Below are 25128 nucleotides of genomic sequence, written 5' to 3' on the forward strand. Positions count from 1 at the left end.
GGAGGGAGTTTTGCCTCGGTTGAAACAGCTGGGAAACAGATGGAAGCTAATGTGCCATTTGCCAAAAGCCTCATCCAAGGCTCCCACCCATTTTCCACCAAAGAAGAGTTAGTCAGGTGAAGGTAGAAGGAGCTTAAGGGTCAGTAAATGATGGACTTTGGAAAGTGCAGGCAAGAAAAATCCAAAAAGATGTTTGAAATCCAAGATCGTAGAAGTCCAGAAATGCAGTCCCAAGGAGCATGTTTTTAATAGGAAGGAAAAAGTGTGAGCATCATGGGTAAAAACCACAACAGAATCATAGATCCAAGGGTGTAAGTGCCCACAGAATACATTGACATTGGTGCTACTCTACTTAAATTGCACTGACAGCCTCTTTTAGATAATGAAGTCAAGATGCACATACCCACTCTTTGTCATGTAAATTACAATGTAATTATTCCTGGGTGATCATTATAAATGTAACTGCACAATTCACATGGTTTTAGTCATTGGATATCACTTTGTGAGCTACTTAGGTTTGGAATTCAGGCACTTGGTTAAGTTGCTTTTGGATATAAATGTTGAATTATAGCCAGACTTTTGTTCAAATTCAGTCATTGGATGTATAAACCATCTTCTTATATATTTCTAGTTTCAGGGGGCATGCATATAGATAGATACACTGCATGTAACCCTTCTTCCAAGGACTGGCCCAAGTTTTTTATGTTTGTGTGTGTCTGTGGTATTTTTGAAGAACTGTTGAATACTGAGGAAGTAAAAGAAATTGGTTTCAAAAATAAACACCACTTAATAGGCTTTCCTCAATGTGAGTTTGTTCATTCATGCTTATATAAGGGAATGTGTTAACCATGAATCATTCAAATTGAATTGCTCATGAGAAAAAATGCTCTGGCTTTGCTGTCAGTTTCCAGACTTACATTACTGAGGGGAGTAAAGCATTGTCCCCTCATAAAGAATAATTAACCACAGATTTCAAACTGAATGTGGCTCCAAATTGGCGAAAATACTTTTGATTCACGTGAGAACATGCATCCTTGTGAGAGGGACCTATCTGAATATTCTGGGCTGTGACTGAGTTTGCCTCTGCCAGAACAGCCCATGGAAAAGTTAAGGGGAAAAAAAAGAAAGCAATCATCGGAAAGTTTTGTTCACACGTTACCAGACTAGCAAAATGCACGGAAGATGTGGAAGTTTGCAAATCTGTAGCTAAAAGCGTGGATAATGGACAGCAGGTTCCACTTAGAGGCAGGTAAATTGGCATTGTGTAAACACATCCGACCTGAGAGCTCACACGTCACGTAATAACTGACTGATCCGGTCCCAGTGGCTTACAGTAAAATACAGTCGGCCTGTGTCTGACATATCGCAAACCACTTTTCACACCGGATGAAGCCTGCCTGCCCTGCTAAGGTAGGGAGCCAGTCAATACAGGATTACGTGACAAGCCCGGAAATGCGATCTATGAGTCCGAAGAATTTCCGACAGCGCCACCGTACCATTCAGTGAAACACGCCCATGATCCCGCAGAGAAAAAGTAACGGCCCTGCATGCCAAAGTTTTGATGTGAACCTGTCGCCACTGCTGCTTACTTGTGTGTGTGTGTTAGTCGCTCAGTCATATCAGACTCTTTGCGACCCCGTGGACTGTAGCCTGCCAGGCCCCTCTGTCCATGGAATTTTCCAGGCAAGAATATTGGAGTGGGTTGCCATTTCCTTTTCCAGGGGATCTTTTCGACCCAGGGCTGCTACTTAGACCTAGAAAACTTTGCATTTGGCCAGCTTTGATTCTGGTAAGAGTCAAATCGAAACTGTTTAGCTTAGGGCACCTTGTCTAGTGGATTTCCATTACGCAGGCCCCTCTTTACTTCAGTTAGACTTCCCTCAGCCAGACAGGAAAAGGGCACTAAAAAAACCCAACATCTTTGCACATAGCATATTTAAGTATCATTAGATGAAGAAGCAAATATTGTTTCAAAAGACCCTTCATAAAGCTGTTCAGATCAGTCACTCAGTCCTGTCCGATTCTTTGCGACCCCATGGACTGCAGCATGCGAGGCCTTCCTGTCTGTCACCAACTTCCGAAGTTTACTCAAATTATGTCCATTGAGTCCGTGATGCCATCCAACCACCTCATCCTCTGTTGTCTCCTTCTCTTGCTTTAATTCTTTCCCAGGATCAGGGTTTTTTCCAGTGAGTCAGTTCTTCGCATTAGGTGGCCAAAGTATTGGAGTTTCAGCTTCAGCATCAGTCCTTCCAATGAATATTCAGGACTGATTTCCTTTAGGAAATCGTAAAGCTTTACCTTACTACATTGTCAATTTAAAAAAAAAATGTCCCTTTTTAGGTAATCTGATGTTAATATGATTGAGCCATTATTTTTTCTATATCATTTATCTCATTTGGCTTCATAGAAGAGTTCATTATATCCCCATGTGATTAAGGCATTACTATTTATATGTAGATGCTCAAAAATAACTAGAAAACTGAATTTTCGAGAGTATACAGACATGCTGCTTTATCTTGATTATGTTTATATTTCACTGAGGATAAACTTGACATGAATTATTAGAGCTGGTATGATTAAATATTACTTGGTTATGTAGAATTTTTTTCACTATAGATATGCATGAATATTAAGAATGTCTTCTAACTTACATCTCAGGGATATTATACGGACACGTAAGATTTGATTTTGTTGTTTAGTCACTTGGTCATGTTCAGCTCTTTTGCAACCCCATGAATTGTAGCCTTCCAGGCTTTTCTGACCTTGGGGTTTCCCAGGCAAGAATACTGGAGTGGGTTGCTCCTTCTCCAAGGGATCTTTCTGACCCAAGGATCGAACCCCCATCTTCTGCATTACAGAAAGATTCTTTACTGCTGAGCCACAGGGGAAGTCTGATAAAGAAAACAGTCTACATTAATTATGTCTTGAACTCTTAGGAAAAAAAATGCCATGATATACTGTAAGTTATTTTTATAGGACATTATAAGATGTTGTGTTTGGCTAGCTATGTTAGATGTTATGCATCCTATGTTTATCTCATATATAGTGAAAAATCATTTAAAATTATGTTCATATTTTGAGTTAAATGAGCAAAATTTTATTTATAGGTTCCACGTTGCCCTAAGAATTATGCAAGAATAGAGTATGGTTATTGCCTTTAAGGAGACTGCACTTCAATAAAAATTTAAAAGGCAATAAATTCACACAGACACACTCATACACACACACACACTTAAATATACACACTTATGTATGCTTAGTCCGAGCTTGAACTGACTTTTGTGGTCTAGTCACTAAATTTGAATTTCTCAAATAATCACATACTGAGTCACCACTATTTTTAGGATCCCTCTGTTCAATTAAACTTAGAACTCAAGAATTTATGTTGAAAAACTTATTAGAAGAAATCTTGTATCTGAATAGTTTTAGATAAAAACTTGTTTAATAGAGAGGCTTTGTTTTTTCTTGTTACTAATATTATAATAGCATATTAAGTGAAAGTGTTAGTCACTTAGTCATGTCTGACTCTTTGTAACTCCATTGACTGGGGCCTGCCAGGCTCCTCTGTCCTTGGAATTCTCTAGGCAAGTATTGGAGTGGGTTGCCATTCCCTTCTCCAGTGGATCTTCCCAACCTAGGGACTGAACCAGTGTTTTCTGCACTGAAGGCAGATTCTTTACCATCTGTGCCACCAGGGAAGCATATTAAGAACAATTAAATTTTTTTGTTTATATTGATATTCCAAAAGAAGAAAACTAGACACAGCCCCAATTTGGCTGTAAGTCACCTCAGGGCACATTGGAAAAAAAATGCAATTTATCTCACCCTGTCAAGATAAATCTTACTGTCTTTGGTTTCTCTCTATTTTTACTGTGTTTAATAGAGTACCTGGAAAAGTAGTTATCAGTAAATGTTTCTGTTATAAATGAAATGATTGAATGTGTTTGAGTGAATGAACTAAATCTAACTCTTTTACTTTTTTTTCCCCAGACTCCCAGGAAGGAAATTACAAGTCAGAAGTCAACAGCAAACCCAGAAAGGAAAGGACAGCTTTTACCAAAGAGCAAATCAGAGAACTTGAAGCAGAATTTGCCCATCATAATTATCTGACCAGACTGAGGCGATATGAGATAGCAGTGAATCTGGATCTCACTGAAAGACAGGTAATGTTGGACATTGTCATTGTATATTTTTAACTGCTTTGGATCAACAATCTTCTCTCACCATTTAAAAAATATCTAGATCAGTTCAGTTCAGTCGCTCAGTAGTATAAGACTCTTTGTGACTCCATGGACTGCAGCATGCCAGGCCTCCCTGTCCATCACCAACTCCTGGAGTTCACTCAAACTCATGTCCACCCAGTCGGTGATGCCATTCAACCATCCCATCCTCTCTTGTCCCTTTTTCCTCCTGCCTTCAGTCTTTCCCAACTTCAGGGTCTTTTCAAATGAGTCAGTTCTTCCATCAGGTGGCCAAAGTATTGGAATTTCAGCTTCAGCCTCAGTCCTTCCAATGAATATTCAGGACTGATTTCTTTTAGGATTGACTAGTTTGATCTCCTCGCAGACCAAGGGGACTCTCAAGAGTCTTCTCCAACTGCTGCTGCTGCTAAGTTGTTTCAGTCGTGTCCGACTCTGTGCGACCCCATAGACGGCAGCCCACCAGGCTCCCCTGTCCCTGGGATTCTCCATGCAAGAACACTGGAGTGGGTTGCCATTTCATTCTCCAATGCATGAAAGTGAAAATGAAGTCACTCAGTCATGTCTGACTCTTAGCTACCCCATGGACTGCAGCCCACCAGGCTCTTCCATCCATGGGATTTTCCAGGCAAGAGTACTGGAGTGGGGTGCCATTGCCTTCTCTGGTCTTCTCCAGCACCACAGTTCAAAAGCATCAGTTCTTCATTGCTCAGCTTTGTTTATGATACAACTCTAACATCCATACAGGAGTACTGGAAAAACCATAGCTTTGACTATGCGGACCTTTGTTGGCAAAGTAATGTCTCTGCTTCTTTAATATGCTGTCTAGGTTGATCATAGCTTTTCTTCCAAGGAGCCAGCGTCTTTTAATTCCATAGCTGCAGTCACCATCTGCAGTGATTTTGGAGCCCAAGAAGATAAAGTCTCTCACTGTTTGCATTGTTTCCCCATCCATTTGCCATAAAGTGATGGGACTGGGTACTATGATCTTTGATTTTTGAATGTTTGAGTTTTAAGTCACCTTTTTCACTCTCCTCTTTCACTTTCATCAAGAGGTTCTTTAGTTACTTCTCACTTTCTGCTATAAGGGTGGTGTCATCTGCATATCTGGGGTTTTGATATTTCTCCTGACCATCTTGATTCCAGCTTGTGCTTCATACAGCCCAGAATTTATGATGTACTCTCTGCATAGAAGTTAAATAAGCAAGGTGATAATATACAGTCTTGACGTACTCCTTTCCCAATTTGGAACCAGTCTGCTGTTCCATGCCCGGTTCTTACTGTTGTTTCTTGACCTGCATACAGATTTCTCAGGAAGCAGGGTCTGGTAGTCCTATCTCTTGAAGAATTTTCCAGTTTTTTGTGAGCCACACTAAGGCTTTGGTCAGGGTGGTATTTTTCAGGTATTTATATATATATTCAGGTATTTTTAGTCAATATACTAGAAATGGATGTTTTTCTGGAATTTGATCTAATGGGTGTTGGCAATTTGATCTCTGGTTCCTCTGCCTTTTTAAAATCCATCTTGAACATCTGGAAGTTCTTGGTTCATGTACTGTTGAAGCCTAGCTTGGAGAATTTTGAGCATTAGTTTGCTAAGGTGTGAGATGAATGCAATTGTGCAGTATTTTGAACATTCTTTGGCATTGCCTTTCTTTGGGATTTAAATGAAAACTGACCTTTCCCAGTCCTGTAGTCACTGCTGAGTTACTTACCAGACTTGCTGGCATATTGAGTATAGCACTTTAAGAGCATTATCTTTTAGGATTTGAAATAGCTCAGTTGAAATTCCATCACCTCGCCTAGCTTTGTTCATAGTGATGCTTCCTAAGGCCCACTTCACTTCCATTCTAGGATGTCTGGCTCTAGGTGAGTGATCATACCATGGCATGGTTATTATGATCTGTAATTCTAGATATCTAGATCTGTGATTCTCAAATATCACTGGGTAGACCAATTTTTTCTTTCATGATGAAGCTTTTGCCCAGCATAATGATATAATTAAGGAAGAATAAAATAAAGTGAAGTGAAGTCGCTCAGTCGTGTCTGACTCTTTGTGATCTCATGTCCATGGGATTCTCCAGGCAAGAACATTGGAGTGGGTTGCCACTTCCTTCTCCAGAGGATCTTCCCAACACAAGGATCATACCCGGGTCTCCCATACTGCAGGCAGACTTTTTACTGTCTGAGCCACCAAGGACTCCCTGAAGAATAAAATAGTCATATTTATTTATTTATTTTTTACTTTACAATATTGTATTGGTTTTGCCGTATGTTGACATGAATCTGCCACGGGGGTACATGTGTTCCCCATCCTGAACCCCCCTCCCACCTCCCTCCCCATCCCATCCCTCTGGGTTTATTCAGTTTATGGAATCATTGTTTGTTCTGTGATTGTATCTTTCTTCTATTTTTTGTTTTTAAAATATTATTTCTTTTATATAATGATGGCATATGGAGAGGACTTTTATTTTTTATATTCTTTTATTTTTAATTGATTGATGATTGCTTTACAAAATTGGTTTGATTTCTGTCATACATCAACATATATTAACCATAGGTGTACATATGTCCCCTCCCTTTTTAACCTCCCTTCCACCTCCCACCCCATCCCACTCTCTAGGTTGTGACAGAGTCCCAGTTTGTGTTCCCTGAGTCCTACAGCAAATTCCCATTGGCTGTTTATTTACATATGTCAGTGTATATGCTTCCATGTTACTCTCACCATTCATCTTGTTTATTTTTTAAATCTCCTTATTTTACATAACAGAAATTTGGGAACCCCCATGTTAGTATCCTTTATTGCTCAGGATAGGGTTTATGTTGCAGTAATACATTAACCCTCAAATCTGAATGACATAAGAATAAAGTTTATTGTTTGTTCACTCTCCATACTAACTTTGCAAGTCCAGCATTCCAAATAATCACTCAGGACCCAGTCTGACCTTCTGGCATCCTGACATGTGGTGTCCTTGGTAACTGCAAGAGGTAAGAAAGAGCTGGAGGTTCATGCATTGACCTCTAAATGTTTTCACCTGGAAATGACCCATGTCACTTCCATTTACACTCTAATGTCTGGAAATAGTCAATGGTACCACTGGAAATAGTCAATGGTACCACTTAAATTTAAGGGAGCTGAGGCATGGTAGGCACAAGGGCACATAGATCATTGGTAAATATCTACCCCACTGCCCAAAATATTTTTGAAATTGTATTTGTCTCAGAAATTACAAATTCTGGTACCCACTCATTTAGAGAAACTTTGAAATGATTAGCGATCTGTGAACACCAGTTAATAAGACATAAATAATATTTTAATTAATTACGTTTTAGATCCTTTCTTGGATTTTATCTGAATGGCAAATGATTTGCTCGAATAGTTTCCCTGAGCACTCTTTTATATGAGTTCTGATTTTCCCTAGAAGAATCTAGCCTACTGATGGTTAATAGTTGCTAATCTTTAGAAAAACATTCCTGAAAGGCAAACGCAAACATCTTTATGGACAGTGCAGTTATGATTGGCACTCTTAGGAGCAGAGTCTCATTTCCTCTTTCACTGCGTGTACCTCCTCCAGGGATCCCATTGGAACCAAAGAAATATCAACAGGGTGTGGACAAATGAATACTATCTTAGGAGAGCGAGTTATTTTATCCAACTTCTTAAATCATTTGCTTTCCTTCTGTTAATTTCTATATTTCAGCTTTTAGTAGGATCATTCTGGGTAGTGAAAATATACAGAGGAACACTTTTATGTGGTTCTATTTATTGGCAGTTTATATTTTATTAAATATTATGACTAGTACCTAAGTTATGGAGCACAACATTTTCCTTCCCTTGAACTTCACATACAAAGTTCTCTCCATAAGTGTACAACATTTGGCACGATGGAAAGCAGGATCCAAAATCTACATCATCAGACATCTGCTTTTTTGCTCTATTTTTTTTTTAACTGGGAACAGGAAAAATATGATGGAGGGATGGAATTACACATTAATGTTTTTGTAAAGAGAATGTGAATTCTAGGAAATGTAACTGTATTTAAAGTGATACATAAAGGAAATAAGAAACTAGAGTTAGCTTGTAATCTACAGAAATGTGGGATGTATAACTATACTCTTAATTAAGAGAAAAGTAAAAATCTGTGCTTTCTTTGTTGGAGATGTCCTGTGGTTCCCTGTCATTATCTGATCATAGAGTAGAGGTTTCACTTTTGGCCAAGAATAATTTCTTTTTAGGAGGAATTCTGTAAATCTTGTTTGGAAATTTTGAAGGCATTTTGAGTATTTATTCTTTCTTCCTGACTTGCCATTCTTGGAAAAGAATTATAAGCAATTACATGAAAAATTATATCATATGTATATGTACATACACACTATATACACAGGAGTTCCGTGGTGACTCAGATGGTAAAGAATCTGCCTGCAATGCAGGAAACCCAGGTTGGATCCCTGGGTGGGACTATCCCCTGGATATAGGAATGGCTGCCCATTCCAGGATTCTTGCCTGGAGAATTCTATGAACAGAGGAGCCTGGTGGGCTACATTCCATGGGGTGTCAAAGAGTCAAACACGACTGAGTGACTAAAACTTTCACTTCACTTTTCATACTCTACACACACACATGCCCAATTTTAATCTTTGTCTTTTTTAAGAGTCTCTTTAAAATTCTGTATCACTTAGACTTTGCTGTGTAACAAACCTCTTAAAAGTCTTAATGGCTTTAAATAATAATCAGCACTTAATTTCCTCAAAGTTTTGAGGATCAAAAATTTTTATCTGAGCTCAATTGGACAGTTCTACTTCTGGCCTTACCTAGAGCCCTTGTGCAACTCTCTTCAGCTGGTGGGTGACTGAGAACTGGTTGTTCTAGGCAGCCTCACCTGGAACAGCTTGCCTCTGTCTCTGTTGCATGTGTGATTTCATCTTCTAAAAGGCTCCCTGGCGTTCTTCAAATAGTGGTAGAAGTATTCAGTGTGCGTGGGTGTTCAAAGCCTCTGCTCAGATCATGTTTCCTAAAGTCCCATTGTCTAAAGCGAATCATATGACCAAGCTCGGTAAGAGATCACCACCTACGGGAGTGGATACATGGAAGGAAGGCAAAAATTTTTGGAGGTCATTAGGGAAACAATCCAACTATAGTCTCATAAAGGGAAAAATTACAACAACAAAAGTAAATCCTGAGATAATTAGGTTTTCAAATAATTGCAAATTTGGTATTGTTCAGAAGTTTTTTATCCTATAAATATCTATTAATCAGTTTGTCAAGTTAATAAAAGATATAATGGGTATATGTGGAATCTAAATTCCAAATCAAAATTATGTCTTTAGTTTTTGCTACTAAGAAAAATTCAATTGTTATGAGAAAAAATCGGAACAAAAACCCTGTATTTGCCAGATGGAATTGTGTATTCTTAGGCAAGTAACAATCTCCCCAAGGCATAAAATGGAAATTAAAACTACCTTCTCTTTCTTTTACTCAGGTTTATATGTCACAATGTATGTGAAAGAACTTTTAGCATAAGCTATAAAACAAATCTATTACTCAGAGGGGGAAAGCTTCTTTGCTATGAAAGGCATAGTGGGTTAATCCTTTTGTAATAAAAATACCTGTCAATCAGGGAGATATTTTCAGTTAATTTTCTCATGGTTGGGCTTTTAAAATTATAAACATAGAGTTATCAATCGAAGCCTTTTCATTCATCTTCTTTTAATTGAGATACAGCTATTCCATTTCTTTGATTTTGCATTAATGCCATTCATACATATCTATGTAATCTATGTCTTGATTTAAAATATTAAATAGCATCCCTTTCATAGGGTTTCCACCTGTAAAATATTCTAATTCTAGATTTGCAATTTTTCAATTTCATTTTACTGAAAGATTTATTTTTTCCATACTTTAAAATAACATAGGATTTATTAAAGTAACTTAAATGTATACACCAAAGAATATTATATCTACTCCCATATTGTTTAGTGTTTTCCTAAACTTTAATAGGATGTTTAATCTCTTAAAATATTTTTTCTCTATTTTTTAAAAGCCTTCCAAGATTCAAATACAGAGAAAGAATAGATATGTTCTATATAATATAAAGGGAAAAAGCAACAAATATTGAATCATTTCCACTAGTAGCAAAATTATTTCACAGAAATAACTTTCTCCTAAATGAAACTTAATTTATAAACAGAAGCAGTTTTAAATGTACTTTTATTTAGAAAACTTAGTTGTCTATAAAAATGTATATGTATAACTGATATTTTATTTGTAGATACTGCTCCTTTGTTTATATCACCCAATCAATATCAGTTCAGTCATTCAGTGGTGTCTGACTCTTTGCAACCCCATGGACTACAGCATGCCAGGCTTCCCTGTCCATCACCAACTCCTGGAGCTTGCTCAAACTCATGTCCCCATCAATATACCTGTCACATATTCTACAATGGGCTATACATGTGATTGTAAATATTTGAAATAATGATTAGATTTCCTTTTAGAAAAAAAATAATATATGCGAAACCCTTAACTATTACTCAGGACTCAAATTTTCAAATCTGGAGGAACAGCTCTGAAATCTCCAAAGAAATTGGACTTTTATGTTTGTGTCTCCCACGTGGCAATGCCGGTACAGGTAGGGGACATCTGTTATCCCCTTTGAATTCCATCTGGCCAAAGAGGAAGAAGAAGGGTAAAGAGAAAAGAGGCTTATCCTGCACAGTAATTCCATATTAGCACTTAGGTATTAAAGAAAATTGTTTTATGTTCAATAGAAGTGGAGACACTGGGACGAAGTTAAGCTTTAAATATTTTAATTATGCACTTAGTCACTTAGTCGTGTCTGACTCTTTTTGACCCCATGGATTTAGCCTGCCAGACTCCACTGTCTATGGGGATTCTCCAGGCAACAATACTGGAGTGGGTTTCCATGCCCTCCTCCAGGGGATCTTCCCAATCCAGGGACTGAACCCAGGTCTCCTGCATTGCAGGTGGATTCTTTTAATGTCTGAGCCACCAGGAAAGCCCAACGCTGTTTTGTATAACAGTTACACTGTAGTAACCATCCAGCTTCTAATTTACACCTTCACGTGTACAACATATTCTTCTATACTGTTCTCAATCAACAGCTAATAATCCTTAATTGGCAGAGTCACTTGGAATACTTAGAAGAGCCAGTCAGTCTAAAGACCCTCCTGTCCCAAGGTATTTTTAAGTTTGACAAGCTTATTCTGGCTTTTTCATCCATCCAGACGCACTTGGAAAAAACTCATGCCAAAGTTTTAATATCTCACAGTGGGATGAAGAGGGAAGGCAGTTGCATAAAACTATAGGAGTGTCAAAAATGGACATATTTATAGAGTCAAGACTGCCAGATACAGAAAGAATGAGAGCTCCTTCCATGTCACAAAATCATTTTACAAAGCTAATCAAAGGTGCGATATTGCAGATTTGTAAGCTAACTGACCAGAATAAACAGACTGAATTAATGATTCTGCTGCCAAGATAAATGGAAAAATCCTACCTAGTTGGATCACATTCCGTTAGTGGAAAGGAGAGGAATTATGTTTTGTTTGTTACTCATAAATCATTAAATGGCTCATTTCCAAGTGTTTTCCAAATAGACATCAATTTTTTGGATGACCATGAAGGAGAATTTTTCCTGGGCCAAGTAAATAGTGGTTTTGTCTTTTACTGAGCATTTTACACAATGCTTCTCCTTTGCAGGTTAATTTCTATACATTTATATGAGTGCTTTTAGTTATTTAGCTAATAAGTTATATCTGCAAAATCAGACATATTGTCTATTCTAGGTAACCTTGTGTAGTCCATGGTTTTAGATATTTCCTCATATCTTTAGAGTAGTTTTTAACAGTCATCGGAGAAGGCAATGGCACCCCACTCCAGTACTCTTGCCTGGAAAATCCCATGGATGGAGGAGCCTGGTGGGCTGCAGTCCATGGGGTCACTGGGAGTCAGACACGACTGAGCGACTTCACTTTCACTTTTCACTTTTATGCATTGGAGAAGGAAATGGCAACCCACTCCAGTGTTCTTGCATGGAGAATCCCAGGGACAGGGGAGCCTGGTGGGCTGCCGTCTATGGGGTCGCACAGAGTCGGACACGACTGAAGTGACTTAGCAGGAGCAGCCGCAGAGTAACAGTTAGATGTTTCTTTTGCTTGCACATGGTATGACTTTGGGATTGGAATGAAAACTGACCTTTTCCAGTCCTGTGGCCACTGCTGAGTTCTCCAAATTTGCTGGCATATTGAGTGCAGCACTTTCACAGCATCATCTTTCAGGATTTGGAATAGCTGATCTGATCTGATCTGATGGTATGACTGATATTTTGAGAGATTAAATATGATTGGGGTCTGACCAGAAAAGTGGGAGTAGAGAATAGGGTGAATGAGTTGATGGTGGAATATAAAATAAGCTTTAATTTTGGGAATTTCCTCAATAAGGAAACAATTAGTTTATATTTAATCAGCAAATCAACAGTAACATTTTGAAACATATCATGTGTTGCAACACAGATCATCATTTACAGTGTAATGTTAAAGAAAAACATCTTCTGCTGTGAAAGATTACTCCTTTTTCACATTATCCTTGCAGTCACATATTTTTTTTTTCATATAATGTAAAGTATTACTAAGAAGTTCCTGAAAATTTTGAGGAGCCGATTCAACTTTTGTGTTGGTATGTTCAACTTTAAAGAGATATTCTGTTATCTAAATATGTATATACAGCATTGCATATGTTCCATGACATCTATAAAAGAATAAACACAAGTCTAATAAAGGACAGTTTCTAGAGAATTTGGATATAGGACACTTTCTACAAGTCAATCTCCCTATGTCTATGACTCGTCACGAAAACCTCAGAAACATAGTCAATTTAGGATTGATTTTAACTTCATTTCTCTTTAGCACTTATAATTTTTATGCAAGACAGTTTTTTTCAATTTAAAAATTTTTTCCAGTTATTGAAATTACTGAATACTTTAGTGTCAATATATATTCTTATGACAGTAGCAATTGCCATTACAAGTTCTTAGAATAATTTTGGAGACAGCTCCTAAATCTAATAAAAGTGAAGTGAGGGCTTACATATATTCTGATATATGAAACGAGATGCCAGTCCAGGTTCGATGCAGGATACTGGATGCTTGGGGCTAGTGCACTGGGACGACCCAGAGGGATGGTATGGGGAGGGAGGAGGGAGGAGGGTTCAGGATGGGGAACACATGTATACCTGTGGCGGATTCATTTTGATATTTGGCAAAACTAATACAATTATGTAAAGTTTAAAAATAAAATAAAAAAAAGAAATAATCAGAATATTTAGATTGAGTCTTAAGAATTTCTAGTATTCTACTATTCTTATAAGAATGATGAGTTTATGTGTTTCAATAAAATATTTATATTTCACAAATTTCACAAAATTAGACAGTGGCTAGGGAAGAGGTCATTTCTTAAAATAGTATGCACTGGTTGTGATGTGTTGCTATTGTTAAACCTTAAGCCAGAGATTAGACAAGATGTTGAGAACAAAGGCCGTCATTCTAGCTGATCTTAGTAGTTTAAACAAGGTAAGTACCAGCAGTGGATCAGAATATATAAATTCCATGTATTCAAGACTGCTGTTTAGGAAATTTTTAACACAGTAATGGAGAAAAGTGCCTAATTTAGTTTTGATATTTCCACTCAGATTTGCTGAAGTCTTTTGTTCATGATCTACTGAGGTGACAGGATTTCACTTAAAATAAGTAAAACTCATATCCATATTTTTAATCTTGTGTAGAAATACAATTAGGAGTAGTAAAATTTCACTGTAAATTTTTACTCATAAATAGGTCATTTGAGTTGAATTCCATCATGTTTGACAGAAAGAGGTATAATTGTTAGCATTTAGTACTCCAGGACATTTCTAAAGGGTCAAAATAAAAGTAATCAGTCTCTAAGAATTTTGCTCATCATGTGAATTATTACTCTGGCTGCATTTTGGGAAAGGAGAATGTAATACATACGATCAGCTTGTAATAGTACTGATTGCATTAACCTTAACCCTAACCCTAATTTCGTTTCATGGAGAATTTCATTTGTTTCCTAAAAAAGAGTTTATTTCTTGTTCAACATGTTATTTGCTCATGACTGCCAATGGCTAATGTGTATTCAGTTTGTCCAAAAACATGTGAAATAGTAAATGTTTTATGACTACATTAGTGAGCCTGGTTCTCAGGCATTCTAAGGACAAAAAAAAAGAGGCTTTGAAACCGAAAATTATAGAGGCCAGGAAGTGATTTCCTGGTCATAAACATTGTTTTAAAATAGAGGAGAAAGGTGAGAGGCAGTCCTCTATGCAGGAATTCAGTCTTTAGTCATGGAATATGTCCTAACTCCCTTTAACCTCCAATCCAACCCCCCCCCCCCAAACACACACACACACACACACACACACACACATGCATGCACACTACCTCCCAACCCCATGTTGCACTGCTGTAGAAACAACAGAGTCAACTGGCAGCTCCCATGAACTTGTTGGAAACAGCCAAGGGATTCCTTCTCTTAATCAGATATAAATCTATTCAGGCAGGACGAGTAAGGAAGCTTTCTTTTCCCCCATTTTTCATCCCTACCTTAGAGAGCAATCTGGGCTCTAATTTTTCAGTTCATCTATTGACTTTGCCACTGAATTACTTGGATGTATCTTACTAGAGTCTGTTTACATTAGGTTTACTGGATCAGCTGCCATGATCAATTTAATCACACAGGTGTGATTAAATTTCCAAATTGTATTTATACAATTACTCCTTTGCATGCTTTCACATGTTAAAGATGTGAATAAATATTTGTTAGACAGTGTCTACAGTATTTCAAGTGTTCATATACAAATAGAAACAGTTGGAATATTAAATCTACAAATTCCAGATGTTTAGAGACATCTAGATATGTCACTGAAATATTTATTTTCATCCAGATGTTATGTGTTACGATTGTTTCTTCAAAAGACAGACATTTATGGTATTCTATAAATATGGGTAATAGCATCATGTAGATTCTACTTTCTATCAACATTTCGCCTCAGGCCATTTTAGGAAATTGTATGACAATCCAGATACATATTTCATTTGTGTTCTCCTGATGTATTGTGAACCCTTAGATGAACTTATACATAGAAGGCCATATGTGAATGACTGAATAAATTAAAGAGATAAAATGAATGTTTAACAAATACCAGGAATGATTCTCACAATATTTTTATTACAGAGAAATATTAGATTCCTAGATTCTGAAATACATCATTTAAGCAAATTAGTGACAATAAGATTCTCTGAGCTGTTTTCTTTACTAATATGTGAATAAATATTTTTATATTTATTTATATATTAGTTTGATCATGCAGGCAATGTGAATACAAAATACTTTAACTAAGGGATCAAAAGTGAGATTTCATAATAATCAGATATTCTGAACAGTAAGGTTTATAACTGAGCACCTTAAATGTTTATAACCAATACTATAGGTTATTATTTCATTTGTTATTTTTTATTATGAAGATTTTATTCAAAAATATTATCTTCATGTAGTCATCGATAGTCTGCAAGTCTAGTTTATATTGCTTTGATTTCATGAAAAATAGTATTTTTTCTTTACTCAGATTCTTATGGGAGAAATTTTTATCTGAGTTGTTCATCATACTACGAAACAAAATATACTTTATATGGAATCTTGCCTTAGAGCCAAACTTTAAAAAAGGAAATAATAAAAAATTAATTAACCAGCATTTCCAGAGAAATTGCAGATATGAGATAAATTGATTTTCAGTTCAGTTCAGTTGCTCAGTCATGTCCGACTCTTTGTGACCCCATAAATCACAGCACACCAGGCCTCCCTGTCCATCACCAACTTCCAGAGTTCACTCAGACTCACATCCATCGAGTCGGTGATGCCATCCAGCCATCTCATCCTCTGTCATCCCCTTCTCCTCCTGCCCCCAATCCCTCCCAGCATCAGAATCTTTTCCAATGAGTCAACTCTTCGCATGAGGTGGCCAAAGCACTGGAGTTTCAGCTTTAGCATCATTCCTTCCAAAGAAATCCCAGGGCTCATCTCCTTCAGAATGGACTGGTTGGATCTCCTTGCAGTCCAAGGGACTCTCAAGAGTCTTCTCCAACACCACAGTTCAAAAGCATCAATTCTTCAGCACTCAGCTTTCTTCACAGTCCAACTCTCACATCCATACATGACCACTGGAAAAACCATAGCCTTGACTAGACAAACCTTTGTTGGCAAAGTAATGTCTCTGCTTTTCAATATACTATCTAGGTTGGTCATCACTTTCCTTTCAAGGAGTAAACGTCTTTTAATTTCATGGCTGCAATCATCATCCACAGTGATTTTGGAGCCCCAAAAAATAAAGTCTGACACTGTTTCCACTGTCTCCCCATCTATTTCCCATGAAGTGATGGGACCAGATGTTTTAAGCCCAAATAAAGCAATAAAAGTTTGCAAAATTTATATATCATACTCCAAGATGGGCAGATTTGTTTTAGTTGTACGCAAAATATTTGATGATACAGTGTCCCAGCTCCTAAGGTACTACTCTAGGTTACTAGGACGAAAAAAGCAGAGGCACAGAGGATGCCAGTAGCAATAACATCATGAGATTCCCAGAGGAGGGAAATGGTTTTCTATAATAATTGTGTGGCAACAAAGCAGTGTGCGACATTGATGTAGGGGTGGGTTCATGCCATCTTATGGACCTTTCAGGGAATCTCTTATTAGGGGATTAGCAATGACACCAACTACAACTGCAAGCAATTTAAGGATATTCTGTAAAAGATGAAGCTAATCTTTATGCATCTCAGTATATGCCAAAGGCCTCACATATAGCCCGTAAACTGCCCTTGCGGGCCGGAATTATTTCTTATTTACTTGTATACGTTCCTTGGTCTAACCCCTCTTACCTATTACTAAGCATGCAGTAATACTGAGTGTATGAATGAGTGAATAAATAGAGATTCCAAGTCATCAAGAAAGCATGAGATTAGTTTAACTGTACTTAGTTTATAAATACAGATTTTTATATGAAACAAACTTGTAAACTTTAATCAAAATAATTTCCTTATTTTAAAAATTGTCAAGCATTTGAATGATTATTCTTTCACTGTCTTACAAAAGTATTTTTTCAATCTAGCCAACAAAGCTGGATTATTAAGTGATAATAAATTAAACTATAAAGCTTCTTTATTTATAAAACCATGGTGTTATTATTCTAATGGCAATATTGACATAATTTGAAATTGCTTTTATGGACTTGTTTTTAATACTGTGATGGTTGTGGAAAAATATATGCACCCCCAGATCTTCCTCTCCTTATTTTAGTTCGTCCCAATATTTCATAGTATGTTTGAAAATACATCTGGACACACTGAATTTCTGCACTTTTTCTTCACAATTTATAAGGTGTACTCATCACTGCATGTATTGCTGTTTTGTTCCATTACTAAATTCATGGAGTTCCCATATGAAATATGTAGCCTGATCCCTTGAGAAAATACATAAAGGTGTTAGAATTATTAGATTTATTATATAATCATCAAATGCTTTCACCTACATGCACACATCTATAAACCACGTATATATATGATGTGTGTGTGTGTGCTCAGTTAGGCTTGTTCCACTCTTTTGTGACCCCATGGATTGTAGCCCACCAGGCTCCTATATACACCGGACTCTGAAGGCAAAAATACTGGAGTGGATAGCCATTTCCTCCTCCAGGGGATCTTCCCAACCCAGAGACTGAACCCATGATTCTTGCATCTCTCACACTGGCAGAATTCTTTACCACTGAGCCACTTGGGAAGCCCTTTAATGAAGTCTTTCATTAGTCTGTTTAAGAAAATGAAATGGCAAAATTTCACATGGTAGACACAGGAAACAACACAAAATAGCCTATACTGTTTCTAAAATCCATACCATCTTCTTACATTTTCCTCATGTCGAATTGCACATAACAGGTTTTATACTGGTATTACAGAATTACTGCACCCCTTCTCCTAAAAAAGGAAATAAGTGTAGATTTAACAAAATCTATTCTTCCCATTTTCTGCCAAGATTATTTTGGCTGGATATTTCACTCTTCAGTGACAATGATGATGATGTGTTTCTTCCATCTGGATTTGTCCATGGAGAAAATGTCTCTATGGAGAATCTTGAAAGGCTCATTATTCCAACAGTACAAATATGAAAATTGAGGCAGAGAGAAGTATAATTTTCTCAAATTCACGCAGAAGTGAAGCCAGAAGTAGAGCCCAATTCATGTGGAAAAGATCTAATGAAACATGCAATGTCAAGCTTACAGTGGTAATTAAATTGAGTAGTATAATTACCTGAATTACAGTACAGGAAGATAGTGTCATATTTACAAACCTAATTATATTGAGTAGGAGAATTACCTGAATGATACTAGTCATATGGATGGCATTCACATACTTTATATGCTTTACTTTTCTAACCTGAAGGCTTAAAATGTATAAGCTTGACATATAACAGGAACAAAACAAAATAAAATCAATTTGAAGCCAAACCAACCCCAGGTTTAAATTCTGGCACCACATTTACCTATTTTTGTGTTCTTTGGCAAGTCGTTTAAGCTTTAAGTCTCAACTTCCTCATCTATAAATATTCGTGTTTGGAAAGTGCATATGTAGCACCTATCGGTATAGTTGCTTAGCCCTGAGTAGATATGTGATTAAAAATCACATCTTATCATTTGGTTATTAAGTAACAATAACACAAGAATATCAATCCACTTGTTTTTAATCAATCTATTTTAGTAAAAATTCTGAGTTTCTACATTTTCTTATTTTTTTTTAATTAAGTGGATAATATATATATGGGTAATGTATAATACAAGATTTCAATTATAGTCTGATAGAACAATGAAAATGCAGAGTTGAGAAATGACATGGTTTAAAGATTTTTTTCGTGCCAGCAGCTGAGAAAACTGTACTAATTTTGATGGAGTATGGTGATTTATTGTGATTTGAAGACCACTGAAATAAATACAGGAGAAGGCAATGGCACCCCACTCCAGTACTGTTGCCCGGAAAACCCCATGGATGGAGGAGCCTGGTAGGCTGCAGTCCATGGGGTCGCTAAGAGTCAGACACGACTGAGTGACTTTACTTTCACTTTCCACTTCCACGCATTGGAGAAGGAAATGGCAACCCACTCCAGTGTTCTTGCCTGGAGAATCCCATGGACGGGGAAGCCTGGTAGGCTGCAGTCCATGGGGTCGCACAGAGTCAGACACGACTGAAGCGACTTGGCAGAAATAAATACATCTTTAGAAATATAGTATCTTTCTCTTTAGCTTCTCTTAGTACTTTGAATTTACAGCAATTGAGATTGTTTATAAAATGAAAATGGAGACTATTCAAAATATTCCTGGAGTAGAATATAACAGAACTATCTGTGTCAAATATGAAGACTTCCTATGAAATTATAATAATTAAGATGATTTTTTATGTCAAAAGGAGAGAATAATTGAGTGCATCAATAAAGCTATGCATGCATGGAAACTCGACATACGACAGTTGAAAACAATAATTTCTGGGAAAAGAGTGGACTATTTGTTAAATGGTCTTGGAACAACTTATACAACTGGAATAAAATAAATTTAGAAATTTTCTTTGCAGTATATACTAAAATCAATAGTCAGAGTTAAGCACTTAACTTCGATTTGAAAAGCAAACCTTAAAACTTTTTAAAAGAAGACATAGAAGAGTACCTTAATGGTCTCAGAAGAAAGATTTTTAATGAAGACATGAAAAAGATAGTCATAACAGAAACATTTGATAAATTTGAATATAATAAATTTTAGAGTTTCTGATCATCAAAAGATACCCAAAAGGTCAAAAGATACCCAAGGAAAGGAAAAGGACACACTATAAACTAATATATTGTAATAACAGCCATATAACCCCAAAGCATTAAATTAGCGTCTGGAACATATTTTATGAGTCCATAAGGAATGCAACTGAACAACAAAATAAGGAATGAAATTAAATCAAAAAACATTCACTGCAACCCAAAGATGTGGAGGCATTTCACAAAAGAAGAGATACAAATGGATCATAAACACTTAAAGATGCTTTACCTTATTAGTAATCAGGAAATGGAAAATTAGAACATGGTGAGATAACATTTATGGTCATTATATTGGAAAAAACTTTACTTACAAATCCAAATAGTGCCACTAAGATGTGGATCGATAAGAACTCTTACACTCTGGACTGTGAAAATTGATGAAACTTTAGAAAATAATTTTTCTATATTATCACATTAAATTCAACGTTCATATACCCTGTGGCCCACTCATGGAAAATCCTGGATGTATACTCAGAGAAGTTCTATCACACGTTTATCACAGCATAACTGCAAGAATATTTATAACAATCAATTATAAAAGAAAAAATAGTTCAAGTGTCTATGAACAGGGGAATGGGTGGGTACACAGTGATATATTCACAGAATGGAATCGCACACAGTCATAAGAAGAGAATGCCATGCCTTGAATCAACATGGATTAGGCAAGAAACCTAGAGTTAATGGTATGTATAGTATAGATAAACAACGAGGTCCTACTTTATAGCACAAGGAACTATATTCAATATCATGTGATAAACTATAATGGAAAAGAATATGAAAAAGAATGTGTAACCGAGTCACAGTAAAAACACAACAGTGTAAAACAGCCATCAGTCAGTCAGTTCAGTCGCTCAGTCGTGTCTGACTCTTTGCGACCCCATGAACCGCAGCACACCAGGCCTCCCTGTCCATCACCAACGCCAGGAGTCCACCCAAACCCATGTCCATCCACTCAATGGTGCCACCCAACCGTCTCATCCTCTGTCGTCCCCTTCTCCTCCTGCCATCAATCTTTCCCAGAATCAGGGTCTATACTTCAATTAAAAGAAAGAAACCAAATAAAATGGGACAATATTAAAAAAAAGAAAAAACATGTCTTATAGTTAAAAGCATTCCATTTTGATAAACCTAAAAGACAAGAAGAATTAAACGGTACTTTTTAGGGTCCATGTGTGGTGAGAAAAGCTGTTGTCTCTGTTTATTTGTTTCAAATAAAGGCTTGGGTTCCGTATGCTCAGTCGCATCAGACTGTTTGCAGCCCTTTTCACTGTAGCCCGCCAGGCTCCTCTGTCCGTGGGATTTCCCAGTCAGGAATACTGGAGTGGGTTGCCATTTCCTCCTCCAGGGGATCTTGCTGACCCAGGGATCAAACCTACGTTCCTGTGTCTCCTGCATTGCAGGCAGATTCTATACTCACTGAGCCATCGAGGAAACCCAAATAAAGGCTTAGGGATGATAAACACAAAATTCAGGCTTGTGGTAACTTTAAGTGGAGTAGGCAGAGAGTGTAAAAGGAACACTTAGCTTACTTAGCTTAATAATATACAAAGATGAAAAGTGCAATAGGAAAGGAACTAATTTCTTCCTAAACAAGAAAATGAAATGATGCCATTATTATGATTGTGGCCGTGGATGGTCATTTAATGCATATGTGCAATTTTTGTTTTATTATGTGCATGCATGCTAAATCACTTCTATCATATATTAGGTAACTTCAGTTAAGATTTTAGAAGGAAAATATATCTCTACAAAGCTGATGTGATTAACATAATATACAAACTCAGTATTAGCATTTAATAAGTATTAGTGAAAATTTTGGACAGCAAGGAGATCAAACCTGTCAGTCCTAAAGGAAATCAATATTCATTGGAAGGACTGATGCTGAAGCTGAAACTCCAATACTTTGGCCACCTGATGCGAAGAACTGACTCACTGGAAAAAAACCCTGATGCTGGACAAGATTGAGGGCAGGAGGAGAAGGGGACGACAGAGGAGATGGTTGGGTGGAATCATTGACTCAATGGACATGAGTTTGAGCAAGCTCTGGGAGATGTTGAAGGACAGGAAAGCCTGGTGTGCTGCAGTTCGAGTGGTCACAGAGTCAAACACGACTGAGCAACTAAACAGCAGTACCAGGGACAATTTCTGATCTCGTTTTGAGGAAATCAGAATCACATATTTGTAATGTAAAATCAAAGTATTGGACAATTTCTGATCTCGTTTTGAGGAAATCAGAATCACATATTTGTAATGTAAAATCAAAGTATTAAGGGAGGACAAAAAGCATAGTTCAGAAGAAGATGGACTCACTCTGAGGTGAAATGGCCAAATAAAGCTCTGTGAGTGCAGCAGTGGACTGCAGGGGCACAGAATGACGTTCCAGACGGAGCTTCATCAGTAGCTCCCTGAGTATACTTTACATTGGTCCAGGAATTGACAGCAGGGGGAGGGGGAAAAGTGGGTGTTGTTTGACCAAAACAATTACTGAATGGTAGTTCTAAAGCACAGAAACTCTTCATAAACTAAATACCTTTGAACAACCTAAAATGATACAGTACGTTCCCATCTATTCTTTTACATGCTGTGTCATAAAATGGGCTTCCCAGGCGGGCTAGTGGTAAAGAACCTGCCTGCTAGTACAGGAGATGTAAATGATGGGGTTTTGATCACACACTTCAGTATTCTTGCCTGGAGGATCCCATGGACAGAGGAGCTTGCAGGGCTACGGTCCTTTGGGTCACACAGAGTTGGACACGAGTGAAGCAGCTTTGTTGTTCAGTCACTCGGTCGTGTCCGACTCTTTGCGACCCCATAGACTGCAGCTCGCCAGGCTTCCTTGTCCTTCACCATCTCCCGGAGCTTGCTCAAACTCATGTCAATTGAATCAGTGATGCCGTCCAACCATCTCGTCCTCTGTTGTCCCCTTCTCCTGCCTTCAATCTTTCCAAGCATCAGGGTCTTTTGAAGCGACTTAGCACATGTTATAAAATACAAAATACAGGACTTGGGACCTTCTGAATGTTTTAAAATCACTATGAACATGGGCCCTGATTAAATTCAATGGTGACTTATTTTCATATTCATTACTTCACAGTGTATTTGTAAAAGCTTTTGAAAAGCCATTTTTTTCCATTGATGACCAAAATGGAAGAAAAAAATTTGTCCATTTCACTTTCTTTCTTTCTTTCACTTGTTCCCTTTCTTTGTTAAAGGTGAAAGTGTGGTTCCAGAACAGGCGAATGAAGTGGAAGAGGGTAAAAGGAGGACAGCAAGGTGCTGCCGCTCGAGAAAAGGAACTGGTGAATGTGAAAAAGGGAACACTCCTCCCTTCAGAGCTCTCGGGAATCGGTGCAGCCACCCTCCAGCAAACAGGGGACTCGCTAGCAAATGAAGACAGCCACGACAGTGACCACAGCTCTGAGCATGCACACTTATGATACAGACAGAGGGGATCAGCTCCATTCTCAGGAAAGAAATGTTATGATGGCAAGCCTTACTCGAACATCATTTACACAGAGAGAGGACTATGACCTTGATTTTTAATATTATTAAGTTCAGGCATCCCGAGTCTGTTTTTCATGATTTATAGAGGGTTTACACTAAGTGCCACTTACGAAAGATGCTTCCACAGAGAAGATGGAGGTGAACTTGCTTTGAATATTCCAGAGGTGTTGGTTGTGTGTATGACAGTGAGCAGCCTTTGTGTTTGCTTTTGCTTGCACTGAAAATTAAATTGCTATCAAGAGCAAACTATGAAGCATTTGTATCGAAGGTGCCTCCAGAGTGAAGATAGAGAAGATGAATTGGCTTTGAACATTGCAGATGTCCGAGGTCATGTGTGTGACAGTGGGCAGGTATTTGCTCTCGCTTGCACTGACAATTACATTACTATTCAAGAATAAACCATGAACCATTTTTATCCCAAACAGCCACAGTGCCTGAAATCATTCTTAAGTGGGTTAAAAAAAATGTATTTTAACTCTGTATATATTACCCTTAAGTCATTTTCCTGTCTTCACTACGTTTAGCAACGCATTCATATTAGCTGATGAAAATAGCCACTCACGATGACAAACAGAACCAGCTTCTTGTATTTTTATACATTTTGTCATCCCAGAAACAATCAGCATGTGCTTACTTGTGTTCAAGTAGAGAAAAATACATTAGAGTCTGATAGGGAATATTCTTGTACCACAGACAAAACAAATCTTATGTTGCATTTTCTATCAACTGCTGCTAATACATTATTATACAACTTACCTAGCTCCTCAATTCTTCCTATCTATAGCTTGGAAAAAAAAAATTTAGGATCATAGGCAAATCAGTTACTTGCAGAAAGAGCTTTTGTATGACAGACATTGTCTGATTTTATTTCTATAAAATGTTAGCTGTTGTGAATATGATTTAATTAACAAGAAAAAGGGTTTCCCCCCGATTGGCGATGGTAATAGACAACTTGCAAAAGAAAATTGATTCCTCAAGTCGGTAGAAGGTAAAATTCTGAATGTCTTCAAATTAAGTTCAGTGAAAACACATTTTTTTCATATATGATGTATTCATGCAGAACAACAATTTTTGTATTTTGTAAAAAAAAATATGTTAAATAAATGATCCTTTGTAAATAATTTTGGTCTTCCTACTGTGATTTCCTATGTTTACAAGCTTTACTGTAAATACTTCAGAAACTCCCCAATTCATGTGCACTTGTGTAAAAGCAGATGATCATAATTAGTGAATCATCTACATTTTTATTTCTGAAAATTTTTATTATGAAAAAATCCTTGTGTAATAAAAAAGCATCTGAGAATAGGCATATGGTAAGCCATTTCCCTGAACTGAAGAATATGCCAAATAGATTTCATTGTGTGTTTTATGAAATAAAAGGAGAATAATATTATTCACTACAATGAGAGAAACCAGTCATATATTTTTAAGCTTATGTATAATAGACATGAATTCATCCAAGAATTGTTTTTACACAAAAATATCC

General features: G+C 37.1%; 1 protein-coding gene across 1 annotated transcript in view; it reads left to right on the top strand.

The window, feature by feature from the left end:
• Positions 1 to 24763, top strand: part of MEOX2 (mesenchyme homeobox 2) — a 76014-nt gene extending 51251 nt beyond the window's left edge. Inside the window, exons 2-3 of the mRNA XM_027540020.1 lie at positions 3994 to 4166; positions 23351 to 24763. Of these exons, the coding sequence (XP_027395821.1) occupies positions 3994 to 4166; positions 23351 to 23575 (398 nt within the window). The 3' untranslated portion in view covers positions 23576 to 24763. The remainder of the gene's footprint in view (positions 1 to 3993; positions 4167 to 23350) is intronic.
• The last annotated feature ends 365 nt before the right edge of the window (positions 24764 to 25128 follow it).

The sequence above is a fragment of the Bos indicus x Bos taurus genome, chromosome 4, assembly GCF_003369695.1.
Source record: "Bos indicus x Bos taurus breed Angus x Brahman F1 hybrid chromosome 4, Bos_hybrid_MaternalHap_v2.0, whole genome shotgun sequence".
Lineage (NCBI taxonomy): Eukaryota > Metazoa > Chordata > Mammalia > Artiodactyla > Bovidae > Bos > Bos indicus x Bos taurus.